Source organism: Amaranthus tricolor, chromosome 14 (genome assembly GCF_026212465.1).
Source record: "Amaranthus tricolor cultivar Red isolate AtriRed21 chromosome 14, ASM2621246v1, whole genome shotgun sequence".
In the NCBI taxonomy this organism is placed as follows: domain Eukaryota; kingdom Viridiplantae; phylum Streptophyta; class Magnoliopsida; order Caryophyllales; family Amaranthaceae; genus Amaranthus; species Amaranthus tricolor.
Window position 1 is genome coordinate 5,179,379 of NC_080060.1, and position 17,591 is coordinate 5,196,969.

The 17,591-nt window shown below is 32.5% G+C and overlaps 2 protein-coding genes and 1 non-coding gene across 5 annotated transcripts; 2 read left to right on the forward strand and 1 right to left on the reverse strand.

The window, feature by feature from the left end:
- Nucleotides 1-229: 229 nt before the first annotated feature.
- Nucleotides 230-9,813, forward strand: LOC130799868 (uncharacterized). Of its 3 annotated transcripts, none has more exons than XR_009039348.1 (5): nucleotides 230-422; nucleotides 2,364-2,574; nucleotides 3,430-8,149; nucleotides 8,531-8,607; nucleotides 9,602-9,813. XR_009039348.1 is itself a non-coding variant. In XM_057663142.1 (4 exons), the coding sequence occupies exons 1-3, from the start codon at nucleotides 264-266 to the stop codon at nucleotides 8,139-8,141; spliced, it is 5,082 nt and encodes a 1,693-aa protein (XP_057519125.1). In that variant the 5' UTR covers nucleotides 236-263; the 3' UTR covers nucleotides 8,142-8,149; nucleotides 8,539-9,566. The 3 variants fall into 3 exon arrangements, 1 of the variants encoding a protein (XP_057519125.1); XR_009039347.1 differs by having other exon boundaries at nucleotides 236-422; nucleotides 8,539-8,607; XM_057663142.1 differs by lacking the exon at nucleotides 9,602-9,813 and having other exon boundaries at nucleotides 236-422; nucleotides 8,539-9,566.
- A 386-nt stretch (nucleotides 9,814-10,199) lies between these two features.
- On the forward strand, nucleotides 10,200-12,934 carry LOC130799870 (mitochondrial import inner membrane translocase subunit TIM8-like). The gene is made up of 2 exons (XM_057663143.1): nucleotides 10,200-10,533; nucleotides 12,533-12,934. Exons 1-2 carry the CDS (start codon nucleotides 10,489-10,491, stop codon nucleotides 12,719-12,721), a joined length of 234 nt encoding a protein of 77 aa, XP_057519126.1. The 5' UTR covers nucleotides 10,200-10,488; the 3' UTR covers nucleotides 12,722-12,934.
- A 768-nt stretch (nucleotides 12,935-13,702) lies between these two features.
- Nucleotides 13,703-13,774, reverse strand: TRNAQ-UUG (transfer RNA glutamine (anticodon UUG)). Its single transcript has one exon. It is a non-coding gene; the product is annotated as a tRNA-Gln (tRNA).
- Between the last annotated feature and the right edge of the window lie 3,817 nt (nucleotides 13,775-17,591).

A 17,591-nucleotide genomic window follows, 5' to 3' on the forward strand; every position in this document is an offset into this window, starting at 1 on the left:
AAAATAAATCAGAAACAATATCTTTATAAATTTGACTAAAGTTGGGTATATTTAACCCACAAAAACCCAATTTAGTAGGGAACTAATTAATGATCATAGAGAAAATCAAAAGTTTTTGTTGTAATGAAAAGTTGTATATTAGTAAAATTAAAAATAAATAGCCTAATAAGTTCTTACTCTTTTCTTTATATATGTACTCCTTCGCTTTACTCTTAGTCTTACAAATCAAAATAAAACACTCATATTAGTATTAAATTAAAAAAATGGAAGAAAAAAAATTACACATAGAGAAAATAAGGAAGGAAAAGTTTTGGATAGGAGTTGGTCAAAATCCATTGAGTAGATCCTTGAGGATGGCTGTTAAATTACTCTCCACTGAACTTTACTCCAAGGATGTTCATTTTCTTATGGAGCTCATTCAGGTTTTTTTTCATATATATATATATATATATATATATATATATATATATATATATATATATATATATATGAGTTTATACTTGTGTTGTTATTTATTATTTATGTTTTTATTTATTGATCTTTTATAATAAATTTTTTAATGGTCTCCGGTCTCTGAACTTTTATGAAGATGATATATAAAATATGATATAGATATGTTATTGTCATTAATTATTAATTTTACTAAAATATATTTAAAGTACCATACATAGACATGGTGATGATGGCCTTAGAGGTGATAAACGTTTTTAAGAGTTTTTAATAGCGATATTTTTACTAAAATATATTTGTTAGAGTATATAATATATCTTGGAGCCTCAATCATAAGCTTAAGATTTTGGTTGAGTTGGTTCCTTGACATGGTATCAGAAGCCAATGTGAGAGATCACGTGTTAGAGTATATAACATATCCATAAGCTTAAGCTTATGGTTGAGGCCCCAGGATATGTTATATACTCTAACAATATTGAAGGTAACATACATAGAAAAAACATAAAAAGGTTAGATTATTCTAGGTAATTTTTTTATAGTTATATTTATTACTTAATGTTTTGCTATGAAAATCATTGTCCTAAAATGTACTTTCATTTATTTTTTTAGAGATTCTAATGCAAACTTAAAATGTCAAAAAATTTTAATTTTGAGCTTTTAAAAATTTTAAAAAGTTGATATTTAAAAAATATATATTAAACCGATTCTATCAATTAAGATCACATGTAAATATGATTTTTGATACAGATTAGAAATTTATAATAAAAAATTATCATCAAAATTTAAAGATTTTACTTTAGAAAAACATGCGAAAACGAAAAAAATTGTATTTCATAGGTATAAAATTTTACAAAATAGTAGAACGTTATGCGAGAGGGCAAAACCGATAAGTTATTAGTCGTACGAATGAGAGGAGTAATGAGAATGAGAGGAGTAGAGGACCCATATATTAGCATAAGTTTTAAATTTAAATTAAATAACTAACTAATATTAATAATTGTAATATCTATTTTTTTCTCTATTATTGCAATGTTAATAGAAAATTATATAGATAAAAATATAAAGAAAAAAAGTAAATGGTGATAATTTTAAAAAGAGTGGGAAAAGAATATAAAAAGTAAAATTTTACTATGATACTTAGGAATAAAAAATGCTATAAATAGGAACAAAGGGCAAGGAAAAGAAATAGTAGGAAAATATTAATTATTGTTAATTTTCAGAACTAAATAAAATGTGGGTGGTGGATTATTTTTGGTCATGTGCAAGGTATTTAATTATATAGAGCTCCATAAATTAAAGATCTCAAATATTAATCAACATTAATTTATGTTATATTTGACTTAAATTAACTTGTATTTAAAGTTTTAGACCCAATATTATAAAAACATTTAAAATAAACAGGGCCTCAAATTAATTACCACCCGATAAAATAAAACAGGCTACTTAAATCACCTATAAACTCTGCCGAACATTGGCATGTTTTAAGCATAAAGAAAATAAATCATTTGTGAGACTTTCTCACTATATGACGTATACCACTTTAACTCACTAAACATACATAGATCAATCTAAAATAATCTCACTATAATACCGTTTTATTTAAAAGTTTGTGATAAAATAAATATATTACTTTTACATGAACATTTATGATATCACAAGATAATTTCATCGTGAGATGTGTCTCACATTTGGGTTAAATTTATTATTTATACATGAACATCGAAACTTTTAATTTATGGGGTATTTGTTCTGAGATCGTCTCATCGAAAGACGGTCTGATAGAAGAAAAAATAACATTTAGCTTTGTATAAAGTGTCATAATCTGAAAATTTGACTATTTTTAGTGTGAACTCCTACAATTGTCAATTTGGAAGAGAACTTACAGAGGGTATGTATTAATATTTGTAATGCAGAATGCTGAAGATAATGAGTATCCAGATGGTGTTGAACCTTCCTTAGAGTTCCTTATTACATCTCAAGATATAACAGCCACTGGGGCTACTGCTACATTATTGGTATTCAACAATGAGAAGGGATTTTCTCAGATAAATATGGAGTCTATTTGTGATGTTTGTGATTCAACAAAGGCTGGCAATCGTAAACGTGGCTATATTGGAGAAAAAGGTACATCTTATTTATCTACTCAAATGTCGCTTTGTGGTCCCACCAAAACGTTGGGTGATCAGATGTATGCAGCCTTTGTTCTCGTTATTAATAATTTTTTTTAATGTTTAATCCTTGTTATCAAACGTCACCAAGAACTTAATGATATTGATAGTCTTGAATCTTACTTTCTATGTGTATTCTTGTACATTAGTGTGTTCACATCATCATCATAATACCTATAATTCCCACGATGCATTGTTTTTGGATGGTCAGATGTACGCAATCTTATTCTTATTTTCAATAATAATGATTATTTTTATTTGCGTTTCACACTCACTCTTGTTAATAAACTTTACCTGCAACTTTACATAAATAATAAATATGTTATGCTTTAGTGATAGCCTTGAATAGTAAGGTCCATTTACATAACACCTAAGTTCTAATATTTCCTTTTGTTATTTATTGTTTTGCATAGATAAGTTCACATATGTTGCTCTGTTGTTAATTTATTATACCCGTACTTTCTATGTGTATTCTTGTACATTAGTGTATTCATATCATAATCATTGTAATTGTTGGAAATACTTTACATGTGAAATAGACCCCACCTCGCTAAAATAGTTATCTAACGCTTGATGTCTAATCCTTCTAGTACCATATGATTTTGGAAAAGAATTAAACTCATCATGTGTTGTATGCAAGTTAATGATCATTACTCGTGGGTTTGTGGGCCCAAGCCCATGGGTGTGGGTGACCCATGGTCGTGTCCATAGCATTGGGCCCGCAAAGTCAATATGTGACGAACTATCATGCATTCATGCCCTATATTTTCCATTTAGTAACATCATTCAATTCATTGTTTTTTGATCACAGGAATTGGGTTCAAAAGTGTGTTTCTATTAACAACACATCCCTATATTTTCAGTAATGGGTATCAAATCCGATTCAGTGAAACCCCATGTCCTGAATGTGATATAGCCTACATTGTTCCAGAATGGGTGCACAAAAACCCATCTGTATCAGACATTCATAAGTTATATGGGCTTAAAAAACGTCTTCCAAATACAACTCTAATCTTGCCCCTTAAGCCTGAAAAAGTTACACCAGTAAAGGAGCAACTGTCAAGTCTGCATCCGGAACTGCTCCTGTTTCTGTCGAAAATCAAGCGACTGTCAGTCAAGGAACTAAACGACGATCCATCACAGAACACAATCCGGACTATTTCTATCTCTGCTGAACGAGATTTTGTGTCGAAAAAGAATATCGATGCTGAATCGTATCATGTTTGTTTAGCTGCTGAAGACGAGTGCCGCTACTATATGTGGAGGCAGAGATTTCCTGTGGTGAAGGAAAATATGGTCGAAAAACGAATGGATCTCGAAGAATGGTCTATAACTTTAGCCTTTCCTTATGGCGAGTGTTTGAATAGGGGAACGAGTTCTCCTGGTCTTTATGCTTTTCTTCCTACTGAGACGGTAACTGGCTTTCCGTTCATTATTCAGGCGGATTTTCTTCTCCCATCATCACGCGAGACTATTTTGTGGGATAATGTATGGAACCAAGGGATTCTTGATTGTGTTCCTAGTGCATTTATCAATGCATTTGTGTATGTTCTTAAAACACAAGAAAACGCACCTATATCGACTCTTGCATCCATGTTCAGTTTCTTGCCTATTGCTAAATCATCACATTGGAAGTTGAATGTAATCCGGGAGTCTATAAGGGAAAAATTGTTGCAAGAAAATATAATCCCATCTGAAAATTTTTCGAGTCAAAGGATTTTCCATAAGCCTCAAGAAATTGGGCGTGTGAGGCGTGCTTTTTGGGAGATATTGCTTAAGGCAAAGAAGGAAGGAATGAAATTGCATAATCTTTCGTCGAATGGACAACACATTCTGCACTCTTCGTTTGATGTATCTGAATACGACAATGTACTTGAGTTTCTCGGTGTAAAACCTGTCGCTGATGAGTGGTATTCGAAGTGTATTCAGAGTTGTAATCTTGTTTTGGGTGTTGGGGAAGATAGTTATGTTGAGATTCTACGTTTTGTCGCAGAAAATTGGACATCTCTCTTTGAAAAAACCGGTATGAGAAGTGTGCCCCTTTTGAAGTATGTAAGTTCATCAGGAGATGTGTCGCTTTTAAGTGTAAAGAATTCATTTTCCTTGTGTCGGTCCAAGGACCCACGATGTAAATCATCCCGATGGATGATTGAATGGAGCAAACAATCGGGTTTAGCTGGAAACGTAGTTTTCTTAGCCGATGAGGTTCAGAAGAAATGTTATAGGATGGATGGCGTACTGGCATGGTTTAGAGATTACGCCAATGTTAAGGCCCTCAATGTATATGATTATGCATTGATACTTCGAGATTCAGTGAAGTATAACTGCAAAAGAGTAATTGAATTTGCTCATTTTGTTCTTCACTCGTTTAATAACAGTTTCTTGATTTTGCCCGAGGTAGCCAATTTGTGTGCTGAAATGCCGTTAGTTGACAGTTGTGGCGGTGTATCTACGAAAAGAAATGGAGTCCTGGTTCCTGCCAATGGGAGTAAATGGGTGGAGTTATTGGGTAGCGCCAATCCTTGGAAACACAAGGATTATGTGGTATTATCCGATGAATATTTGCATTCGGGATGTTATGCTGGTTGTTATACGAAACAAAACGAACTGGTTGATTTCCTTAAGGTGCATGCTGGTGCTTCCGATATTCCTGACATACAACCTCCAAATGCTTCTTTCCCTACTGTGTATGCGCCCTTGACGAGGGAAAATGTTATCTTGCTTCTAAGTTGGGTTAAAAGGCTAAGATCTAAGGGAATTGTAATGCCCCACGAGTTCAAAAGTTGTATAGCTAAAGGAAGCTGGTTAAGAGTGACATTGAGCGGCTGTTCTGGTTATAGGCCGCCAAGTCAATCTTTTTATCCAAGTTCATCCTGGGGAAGTTTGCTGCAAATTGGGTCTCAGATGGTTGATATTCCGTTAATTGATCAGGGATTCTATGGCAGTGTGTTAAGTGATTATACCGAAGACCTAAAAGTGATTGGGGTGATGCTTGAATATAGTGAAGCGTGCAAATTCATAGGGAAACATCTCATGGATTTAGCTGCGCAGTTTAGTTTGACGAAAACCAAGGTTATTGGAATGCTCGGTTTTATTCGATACTTGAGAGGAGAATGTCTTTCAGTAGATGAGATTGTGAATACCGTCAAAAAGGTGAAATGGGTGAAGACATCGTGTGGTGATCGATTTCCTGGTGAAACTATTGTCTTTGATGAAACTTGGAAATCTCCTTCAACTATCAGTAATATTCCTTTCTTGGATCTAGTTTACTATGGAGATGATATTCTCGAATACAAAACTGAGCTTGTTCTGCTTGGTATAATCACGGGTTTTCAGCAAAATTATCAGATTGTGCTCGACAATCTGAAACCTTCACCAAGCTTTTACAATCTAAACCCGGAAACTTTCATTTTTGCCCTCGAGTGCATTCGTAGCTCCTGTTCTTCAGACAATCTTGTTCGTGCAATGAATGGCGCTAGATGCTTACAAACAAAAGTCGGGTTCATGTCTCCTAATGGTTGTTACTTGCTTGATCCTGATTGGGGGTGCATATTGCAGATTTTCGATGGTTTCCCCTACATCGATAGCATTGTTTATGGAAGCAAAATATTCGAGTACACCAAAGAGTTGAAAAAAATTGGTGTGGTCGTGGATTTATCCGTTGCAGCCGAGGCAGTGTCAAATACGTTTAAGCAACTAGCGTCCACACATTCCATAAGCCACGGAATTGCTCTTTCAATAATTTCTTGCTATAAAAAGTTTTCTTCTTCGAGTTTTCCTACGAGTCTAAAAGATTGCATTCGGGATGCCAAGTGGTTAAAAACCCGTCTTGACAACTTCCTGTCGCCTAAGGAATGTATTTTGTACAATCCCGAATGGGATGCCATTGAGAAGATCACACAGCTTCCGTTTATTGATGACAGTGCGAATTGCTACGGGAAAAGCATACACGAGTACAAAGACGAGCTCAAGAGAATGGGTGTGGTGACTGATCTCGAGAATGGCTCCAAATTCGTTCTCTCGAATATCTCTTTCCCCCAATGTAGTAGTCACATAACTGCTGAAAGTGTTGTTTCGTTGCTTCAAAGTGTTAGAACGTTCAACAAACAAAGCTCAGGCTCGCTTCCTAATGCTTTTTTGGAAAATATTAGTCGAAAAAAGTGGGTGAAGACTACTGCTGGCTATATGTCTCCGAAGGAGAGCTTGCTCTTTGATCCCAAGGTAAAATCTCGGTTACAACCATGTGATGCGCCTTTCATCGATGAAACATTTTACGGGCCAGGCATATTTTCCTACAAAAGTGAGCTTGGTGCAGTAGGAGTTGTAGTCGATATGTGTTGTCCTGATGCCAAATCGCTTCTATCAACTTACATCAAGTGCCTTTCCGAATTTGCTAAGATTGAGCGTTTATACAACTTCCTGAGCCAAACCGACTGGCGACCTGATGATGGGTCCTACTGTCAGATTTGGGTACCAACAGGTGCTGCTTATGGTTCGTGGGCACGCCCAGACGAATGTGTACTGCACGACGATGAGAACATTTTCAGCTCAATGTTGCATGTTTTGGATCAGAGTTACAAGCCAGATTTGCTTGTTTTCTTCTCGAAAGCGTTTGGGGTTCCAAACAGGCCATCAACCGATGTATACTGTAAGGTTTGGAAGGAGTGGGAAGATTCAGGACGCGAGATATCAGACAGCGAGTGTTGTGCTTTTTGGAAGCATGTTGTTAGTTCCCGGTGCACTGAGAAAGTTGTGGTAGAACGAGTCACGAAAATTCCTGCAATTTCTGATGGCTCGAACGATCTGATATTGGTTGAAAAACAGAACATTTTCATCCCTGATGATCTTTTACTAAGGGATCTTTTCGAAAAATCGTTCTTCGTTTGGTATCCCATGAAGAACATTCCCTCAATTCCTCGAACCAAACTTCTCGATGTATATTCCAAGATCGGAGTAAGAACAATTTCTGATTCCGTCACTATTTCTGATTCTAAATTGGATTATCGAGAAATGAAGAAAGGAATTTTAAAGGATGCATTTATAGTAAAAGGGCTAATAACACTCATTTTGGGATTTCTCGCTGATCAGTCGATGAATATTGACACAAAACAAAGATATGATTCGCTAAAAACACTTATGAATGTGAGTGTATTCGAGACACCAGATCCTGTATCGATGTCCTACAGCTTAACGATGAGTTCTGGTGAGATGATCACAACAAAAACGAGCCAGATTGTTCGATGGGAAAGAGAAAAATCGGAGTTTTTTTATCAGAAACTCGACAGGACTAAAGGGTGGAAGAATGTGGTGGAATACGCAACAAAATTCTCAGAAGTTGTATCCCAAGGACTGCTTTGGCTGGAAGAGGATCAAATTTATACCCTTTCTGAGCTTATAAAACTCGGGTTTTTGGTCGAATTTGATGAGAATGCTGTTACTTATCTCATGAAGTCGAAGAACTTACAGCTCTTTTTGGAAGATGAGGAGTTTTTATCCTCTGCCTTTCCTTCTTCTGAGCCTTAATGCAACTGGTACTATAACTTGTTTCCCTTAAGTTTGTTCATAGGAATGCAGCACTATCGACATTCTTAATATGTGATCGTTCATGGGTTTAGTTGTCTAATTCATGACACTCGACAATTTTTTCTTAGTTGTACGTAGTTTTATGATATGTTATATACTCTGTCAGATAGGAATGCAAAACTATTGGCATTATTAATCTGTGATCGTTCCATGGTTCAGTCGTTCATGACACCCGATAATTTTTTCTTAGTTGTAGTTTCATAGGAATGCAGCACTACTGACATTATTTATCTGTGATCGTTCCTGGGTTTAGTTGTCTAATTTGTGACACCTGACAATTTTTTCTTTAGTTATAGCCGCGTGATATGTTATATACTCACTTTCTGTAGGTGTGTAGGATGATGGGGAGATTGGCATGAAGGGAAGGAAGTTTACATAACTATATTCTACTTGCAACATAGTAATGGTAAGATCTTTCTGCATATATATACTGTTTTTATAGAGTGTATTACTCTTTCCGTCCTGTGAAATTTATCTCACTTTTCTTTTTAGTCTGTACAACCAAATATGCTCTATTTCTATCTTTGGCAATTGGCCATGACCCACTTTTTTTTGGCCATAATTAAAGGTGTTCAATGGGTCGAATCCGGATCGAGCCTAAGTAAATATGGGTCAGGTTGGATAAGGGCCCTTTAAATTTAGTTTGGGCTTTACATGAAACGGGCTTGAAAACCCAACCCAACCCAACCTAATCCATTTTTATAAAAAAATAAATAATTGATTATCAAAATGAGAAAACTTCTGCTAAATAGGATGACATGTGCTATAAAACATATTTCCATGAGGGGAAGAAAACTTGCTGGAGGTTGTTGTACGCTGGTACAATCATCATTTCCCGCCTTTTCTTGCAATTTACCAAGGCCTGCTTTCGGTTTTAATAAATAGCCCGCTTCATTTTAATAATAATAGAGCCTGTTTTTGACCCGGTTCATTTTCAACTCGGCCCTTAGAAAACCCTTTGCAAACGGGTTTAAAATGGGGTTGCGGCCATTGAACACCCCTAGCCATGTCCCATCAAATACCAAGATAGAGCAAGTTTCAATGAGGTACATGTTTCCCTTTTTCTGGTTTGTGTAAAGGATTGCTGATTCTGCTGCAACAAATCAGATACTACTTGTTATAGTAATGTAATCGGCTAATATCTGTTTTGAATTCGCAATTTGCTCACAAAGCCGATATGATGATTTGTATTTTACAATTTACATTTTGCTAATTCACAAGGAGATTAGCGTGAACCTGCCACCTCTATTCCAAAGTTATATTCTATAAATTTATTAACGAGTCTATTGTTTTAAACAAATACGAACATATCTTTGGGACGGAACAGAGGGAGCATTTAATTTTTTTTTATAATATTTTAATTTTTTTTTGGACTAACTAAGTTTGGACATGTCTTTCAGGAACATGGATAATTAATCAGAATGGAGTTGTTCAAATAAGTAGTAGTAAATTAGTAATGTAGTACTTTAATCTACTCATGCATCATCTTTTATTTTGTGCTCTTATATGTATGGTTTGATGTTCATTTTGTGTTACATTTTTATTAATGTAATTGTAAGATGAATGCATGCTTTTAATTTCTAATATATAAGAGTTTATCTTGCTATTATTATGAAAAGTCTGTCCCATTACAATTGTTACATTTTTTGCATATAGATATTTTATTAATGTAATTGTGTTAATGATAAAAGAAAGGGGAAAATTAGAAATTTAAATTTAAGGATATAAATAACCAATACACTATCAAAAAATTATAGTCGAATCATTGATATGTGATCTAAACAATCAAGGTATTCCTATGTAGTCTATCACTTTAGAAAGGCCAATTCCAAACTTTATAATGATAACTCTAATTTTTTAATGTAAATTATTTCTGAAAAAAATTAAAAAATAAATTTTATATATTAGTGAAAAGTTGAATAAAATGATCTTTTTGTAAGAAAATTTAAAATATATTTTAAAAAATTTTAATTTCCAAAATAAACATGTCTAAGTTTGATGTCAGAATTTGTCAGAGAAAAAAAAAAAAAGATTCACCGAAAAGTTTTCTTAATCTCATGTCTAAGGATCGACAGTTGGTGCCTACGAGGCTACGAAAGTAAATTGGCCCGGATAGCCCAAGCGCCAAGAGTCGACACAAAGCCCATAGGCTTCTTTGTTCAACGAGCAGTATTCTGAGGGTTGCTTTGTTCATATGCCTTAGGGTTTTACAATCGGCAAATCTTCGAGGTTTTAAAGAGCCATTTCTGCGAAAATCCAAAGGATTTTTATAATCAGTTAGCATATCATGGACAGTTCATTCAATTCCCCTGAGTTGCAAAATCTGCTTGAAGTATGTTCCTCTTTGTCTATTGATTTTTGTTTATTTTTCATTTTGATTATTGATTTTGGTCCTTTGCAGATTGTTTTGATGACATTAAAGCTTTGTTTTAGGCTACTGTATTTAGTTAGATCTTAGATGGATTGAATTGATTATTATTAGTATTAACGTGGAATGTTTTGGATTGGGTATTTTATGGCTGAAATAAGGATTTTGGTTTATTAAAACTCTTTCTTTGAAACTAGTTAGGGTTGAAGTCGAATGGAATTGAAGTTATTACAAATTGATTGAATTGAACTTGTTCCAAACGAACTGAATTGACTTATTCCAGTCTATTGAATTGAAATGCACGTATTGTAACTGCTCTGAAATTGCTCAATAACAATGAAGAAGAAGAGGAAATAGCATTGCTTACAAAAGAAGCCAGCAAGAAAACAGAACAGATAGAGCAAGAACAGACTTAAACACAAGTGATTTATATTTGTCTTTGATACATGTCAAATGATTTCTTTTTCTTTTGGTTATGCTACTCCAGAATGATGGTTTTACTCTACACCTCATGCTTCCCTCAAATCTCCATATCCCTCGTTTTTGTTTCTATATAGAGTCCCGACATGTGAGTTGTTCGCCTGAACACTTACTTAGCTTGTCTGAGCATCTTCTACAAAGGTCATGCTTTGCTCGTCATAGCTCATAGTAAATAGCAATCCATGTTCTTCATGGTAAGGATACTCAAGCCTTTTGCCAACTTGTTGCTGGCTTTTTTAACCCCATGACTCTAAAAGGGTTTGGAAGATTGCTGGTCTAAACATGGTGTCCATTAGTCATTAGGTTCCACTCGGTTCTCATTCATCTACATTTTATGGGCACGCTGCCTAACAGGCGAGCATCATCTAGCTTCACCTAGATTCATTTTGGCACCATCATTTTTCACAGTAAGTACTTAACCAATACTTTTGACTTTCACCCTTTTATCATTTGGCTTATAAGGCTTTTTTTTTCACAATTTTTGAACTTTGTGAACTTCTCTCTCACAAATATGGATGAGCAAGCTGTGTCAATTATCCATTTCTTGATATTAGACTTTCTTTCATCAAGGAGTACTCCATAATCATCTTCCTTCAAATAACCTAGTTCCACCTCTCCTTTTTCATCGACATGCTTTGCCTCCATTTTTTTATTAACCTCACTGTTTGAGGTTTTCCTTGCTCTTTTTGCACATCATTTGTATGTGCCCTTCTTAGTTGTTACATTAGTTGCATTTTTTGCCACTATAGTTTCTTCCACCCTTGAGAATGTGCCTGCATGCACATGATGGCTTTTATTTCTTTTATCTTCCTCTATTAAGAACTCTCACCAATCAATAACTCAGTTCTCTTCTTTTCCTTTTTAGTGTTCACCATGAATCGATCATTCTCTCTTAAAATGCCACCAGTGCTTGATCAAGAGTGATCTCGTTCTTTCCCATGTATTATTGTTCTATGTTTTATAGGAAGAGAAACCAATACTAACAAAACTTGTTCCTCATCAGACAACTTCTCTTGGGCTTTTTCAATTTAGGATATCAATTTGTTGAATTTATTTATGTGATTTTGCATGCTTGTATAATTATTTTTTAAGTTGATACAACTCCCACTTAAAAAAGGTTTATTTATCAAAAACTTGAAAGCATACAACCCTTAGGTATGTCTCATTCAAGAAGTTATACTTCATTTCGGGAGCAATGTCTGTCTTCTTAGAAGCCAACTCTTTTTCCTTTAAGATTGTTAGCATGATCTTTTCAAGAGCCTCCTCAATTCATTATAGAATCACAAGTCTTCAAGTAAAATTTCCTCAATTGTTTAGCCTTTATCCATGCTTTTACTTGTTCATTTACTAGTTCAGAATTCAGACATTTTGCAATCGCTCTTTTTATTCGAGCACAAGTGCATGTTCTGGAATTTTCTATGTTGTAGCCTGTATGATTTAGAAATATACTGATTTTATATTCATGGTTTCGAGTAATTTTCAGCAAGAGAAGCAGAGAGCATTGGTGAATGAGATGGTATCAAAATTGACGAGCGCTTGTTGGGATAAATGTATTACTGGTACACCCGGGAGCAAGTTCAGTTCCAGTGAAACATCCTGTCTTCAGAATTGCGCTGGCCGATATCTTGACATGAGTATTTTGGTTATGAAGCGATTCCAATCGATGTCTTAGAATAGGCTATTGGTTGCCCATATGCAATAATTTCCTTCCAGAGGTTATTTGTGCTGTTATTTTAAGCTTATTTGGTGATGTTTCTTGTGAACATTCATAATGCCCCTATGCATTTGATGATACATGTATGGTTTTTAATAGTTAGAAGTTTGAACAATCTGAATCTTATAACTAAAATCATCTTTTTTGAAGAGAACTTATTATTTACAATCATAGCTTGGTTGTATTAAATACTTTTCTTCGTTTTATATTTGCATTCCTTTTCAAAGCGCGCATGTTAATGTATTTTTTTAAACTAAAATTGATTTATCGATAAAAAAAATTACACATCTGTATTAAAATTAACAAGCAAATACATAAAGTTTGAGATTAAGTAACAATCTAAAATAGTAAAATCGCGATTTTGGTACATATATGACACTTTTGCATATGTTCTTTCACATTATTGTTTGATATAATTTTTAATGAGTCTTTTACATCTAAGCAATATTTATAAATAAATAAAACTGACAATATTGCAAATAATAAGAAACAAAAGAAAGTAGCTTATTTTTTATGGCCTATGGATCTATTGAAGTAAACTATTGTTTTTATTTATTTAATCGATATCAATGCTAATACTATGTTTAGATATCATATTTGGAAGAAAAAAGGGAAGGGAAGGAGAGGGAAGAAGTAGAGGATATTAATGTGTTTTTCTTTCAAATATTTTTGATTTTGGGAGGATTTGTTTTAATTAAAATGCAAAAAAGTTATTTTTTCTAATTTTTTTCCTTTTTCTTTTCTTTATTCGTATTTAAATGAAAATATACAAAAACAAGTAGTAATTGTCCTTCAATTTTATTCTTTATATATAACAATAGTGAGAACAAGTAGTCGTTGCATGCCCCATTGACATTCTTACTTTGGGACATTATTTGAGTAATTAAAACTTTAAAATACAATTAAAAAAAAAAAAAAAAAGAAACAAAAAAAAAAAAAAGGTCCTACCGGGAGTCGAACCCAGGTCGCTGGATTCAAAGTCCAGAGTGCTAACCACTACACCATAGAACCGCTTACAATTCTGTTACGCTTCATAAATTATTATATCATGTATTATCAGTTAATTATTATTGACGTGGTTATTTATTTCAGAAATTATTGTATGGGATAGAAGGATAAAATAGTTTAACCATTACAAATTAAACGTTAAAGACATAATTTCAGGAAAAACAGACAGTGTTATACGTCTTAACGAAATGTAAATTTTGAGGAGCCTATTATAATGAATAATCAACTCAACTAAAAGTTTAAATTAACGATTAAGAGTGCATAATATATTATATACCATTAAACATGCTCTAATAAAATAGTTATCTTGTCTCAGATAGTTTGTTAGTTAGGTCCTTGCCAACTCAGCTTCTTGTTTTCTTTTCCTCTATATATTAGACTTGTATCCTTTGCATTCATAGTAACAAGTTACAGTAGCATATTTCTCTTCTAAAGGTCACAAAGGTGTAATCATAATATCTTATTCTAACATTATAACATCTATTAAAAAAATTGTGAAAAATCAAGTGTCATATTTTTAGAGCCCTTGTCATATGTAATTTTTCTATTAGAGTATTTAAACTAACTGAATTAAATAGTTGACCAGCTCACAGAATCAAATATTTGACAATCAATTAATATTAAACCTGTTAAATTTACTGATTTAGTTATAGAAATAATTTCAACTAATCAAATACTCTAATCTATAAAATGACTAAGAGAATAGAAACAATAAATTAAGAATCATTTAGGTGATATTAATATGTATAATTATAAATTAGAAAATAATATATTAATCATATATCTTTTAATAAATTACTGCTAGAGAAATTTGAAAATAAAATAAAGTAAGAAATATTTAGATGACATTAAATAATTTATTAAGATTTGGACTGATTTAATTATAGAAATTATTTCAACTAATCATTATACAATTTAATAAAAAGACTGAAAAATCACATGTGTCAATCTTTTGGAGTCACGCTAGATGAAAGAGTTTTATTGGTTCATATTGATTTAAGTGGCAAATAAAGTTAATCAACCTGTTATTTATTTTACTCATTTACAAACTATTTAAATTTATTACACATATAAAAATGTCATATCATCCCTTTTTAACAATTATTATTTATTACTTCATCTTTAATATACAGTATATTTATCATACATGTTTTTGAAAATAAGAATTATATATTTTTTCATGCTAAGAATTTCGTGCATATCACGAAATTTTATACTAGTATACTCTAAAAAGATCCCGAATTTTGTTAATCAATAGAAAATCTCTCCAAATGTGGTAACGATTAAAAATGCTATTTAATTTTCTCCCTTTTTCTTCTTTTTCCTCTTAATTATCAAGCAAGGGAGAGTTTATAAATTAAAAAAAATTGAAAACAAGGGAGACTTAGCTTCACCAAATATTTCCTTCTGGTCTTTTTCGTTCTCTTTTGCTCCCTTTATTTTCATATAGTCTTTTCAAATAAAAGTATAAATTTTAATGTCAAACTTTAACTATGATTTCTCATCGATTTATATAAAAAAACATATTTATTTGAAATTTTAATAGATTCATCTCAATATATACTTTCTAAATATTAAATTTTTAGAATTTTAAAAACACACAATTAACCTTATTTGACTTTTAAATTTACATTGATGTGCGTAGAAAAAATAAATTTTTATCAAACAAAATGTAAGTGTTGTATATGCATCTGAAAATTATGACTATATATGAGGTTTGATTTGAAAAAAATGTTGAGTTCCTCTTGAGAGTCATCAAATATAAGTGTTAGCCTAGAGAAGAGCATAACCTACAATTACTAAATTATTTTAATAAATCCTTAGTCCTTGTCATTGTGTTTTTCTTACATTTGATTTCCAAATTTCTCCCATTTTGTTATTAAACCCATCAATTGTAACTTTTGTAATGATCTTACTGCCCGTTTGATAGGTGGTAATAAACGATGGTAATGAAAATAAAAAACTAGTGTAATTTTGGTTGAAAATTCTCTTGGCTACCTTGATGGTCATGCTTATCCAATTTCAATTATCTCATTTTCTTCATAAAATTCATTCCAAGGCATTACCATTGGGAGATGTAGTATTAGGTGGTAATGAAAATTTGTACATAAATTTTTTTTTTGTGATCAAAGTTCTATTACCATGAGAATGATATGAAACTTTATATTATAAATTATTCTCATTACCACCATTTAGTATCACAAATCAAACGGTTCATTATATTTAACTTTGCCTTGAAACCCATCCTTGCAAAATTTGAGTGTTTGATTGAAAGATGGCTAACCCTAAGGCATGGTCCACTTACAAATATAAAGAGTCACATTTTGTTATTAAAATATACAATTCGAACGATTGATTGACTAATGATAAGCAAAAGAGACAAAATGGAAATGCATAATTGTTAGCTTGGTTGTGGTGAGGATTTTCTTCTAATATTAAATCGTGGAAGTGAGCAAATATTTATCTGTCTTGATAGATTAAATCAAAAAGAAAGAGGAGAATTTTTTAAAAAGTGGTAATAAATAAAGAGAGAAAATAAATTATATGGATGAAACTAAAAAAGAGTTAAAATATATAGATGAGATCACAAGAAAGTAGTTGACCATTGTCCAAAATTAGAAATAATGCAAATTAAGTGGGATGGATCAAAATGAAAAATGCTTCAAATTTCGGAGGAAGTACTCCTTCTGTCCTCTTAAATTTTCCGACGGACATTTGGTTGAAACCAAAAAAATAAGTAAATTGGTATTTTACGAGAAAAGGTGAGAAATATATGGATGAGATAAAAATATTAGTTAAACATGTTAATGAAAAAAAAAAAAAATAAGTTCTTATTGTAAATAGAAATGAAGTGAATTTAATTGGATAAGCTAAAAAAAATCAATTTAAATTTCACTACTTTTTCCCTTTAAGACTAAAATTAATTTTTTTTTTATACAACATGTCATTAACAATTGCAATTTCAAAAAGACATAGAGAAAATACTGAATGCAATAATAGCAAAGAAAAAGACAGAGGAATAACATGAGTCAAGTGTACGTACAAAGCTATTTACATCGAATGGGCCGAGATTGACGACCAATCAATGTATGAGAAGTCCATGTAGAGAATGACTAAGCTATTAATAAAACAAGTGACACATGCATGCATTCTAGTGATGCTACTCTTCTTATTAAATTACTAATAATTCAATCTTAAATTAATTGTTACATATATTTTAAATTAGTTGATGTATTTTCTTTTATACGAATATTACACTATTTATAAAACTTTGAAATGAATTACTTAATTAATGGACTAGAAATGAAAATAATAGAAATTAAGTGCAATAATAAATGAAAACATAATTTATGTCCTCGATGGTAGCTTCTCCTTATTAATAGTATAGAATGGAACTCAAGGAACTCAATATGATGGAGGATTACACAAGAAATTAGGGAGAAGAAGAAAGTAGATTTAGATTATATGGAGGATTACTATCAAGCCGTGACAATTCGTCACATAATTTCACCGTGGTCCACTTGTGTGGACGCGGGACACCCGTGGACTTGGGCCCACAAACCCACGAGTCAAGAGCGTTGACTTGCACATACACTTGGTGAGTTTCATTGTTTCCCAAAACCATATGGTAGTAGGAAGATTAGCTCACCCACTATATATGCATGTCAACAACCCACTATTTTATCGATGTGGGATCTTGTCTCACATGTGAAGTATTTCCAACAATTACACTAGAATGATAGGTAATTGTAGCACTCTTTTCAAAGTAGAAATAATTGCTAATGATTTGGGAGAAAACCACCGTTACAAAAGCATAAAA

What these genes read in the sequence shown, in the direction of transcription:
- LOC130799868 (XM_057663142.1), top strand. Translation starts at nt 264, where the DNA reads ATGGAAGAAAAAAAATTACACATAGAGAAAATAAGGAAGGAAAAGTTT. An exon ending in TTCTTATGGAGCTCATTCAG is followed by an intron (nt 423 to 2,363) that starts GTTTTTTTTCAT and finishes TTTGTAATGCAG; the next exon opens with AATGCTGAAGATAATGAGTA. An exon ending in TGGCTATATTGGAGAAAAAG is followed by an intron (nt 2,575 to 3,429) that starts GTACATCTTATT and finishes TTTTGATCACAG; the next exon opens with GAATTGGGTTCAAAAGTGTG.
- LOC130799870 (XM_057663143.1), top strand. Translation starts at nt 10,489, where the DNA reads ATGGACAGTTCATTCAATTCCCCTGAGTTGCAAAATCTGCTTGAA. An exon ending in AGTTGCAAAATCTGCTTGAA is followed by an intron (nt 10,534 to 12,532) that starts GTATGTTCCTCT and finishes AGTAATTTTCAG; the next exon opens with CAAGAGAAGCAGAGAGCATT.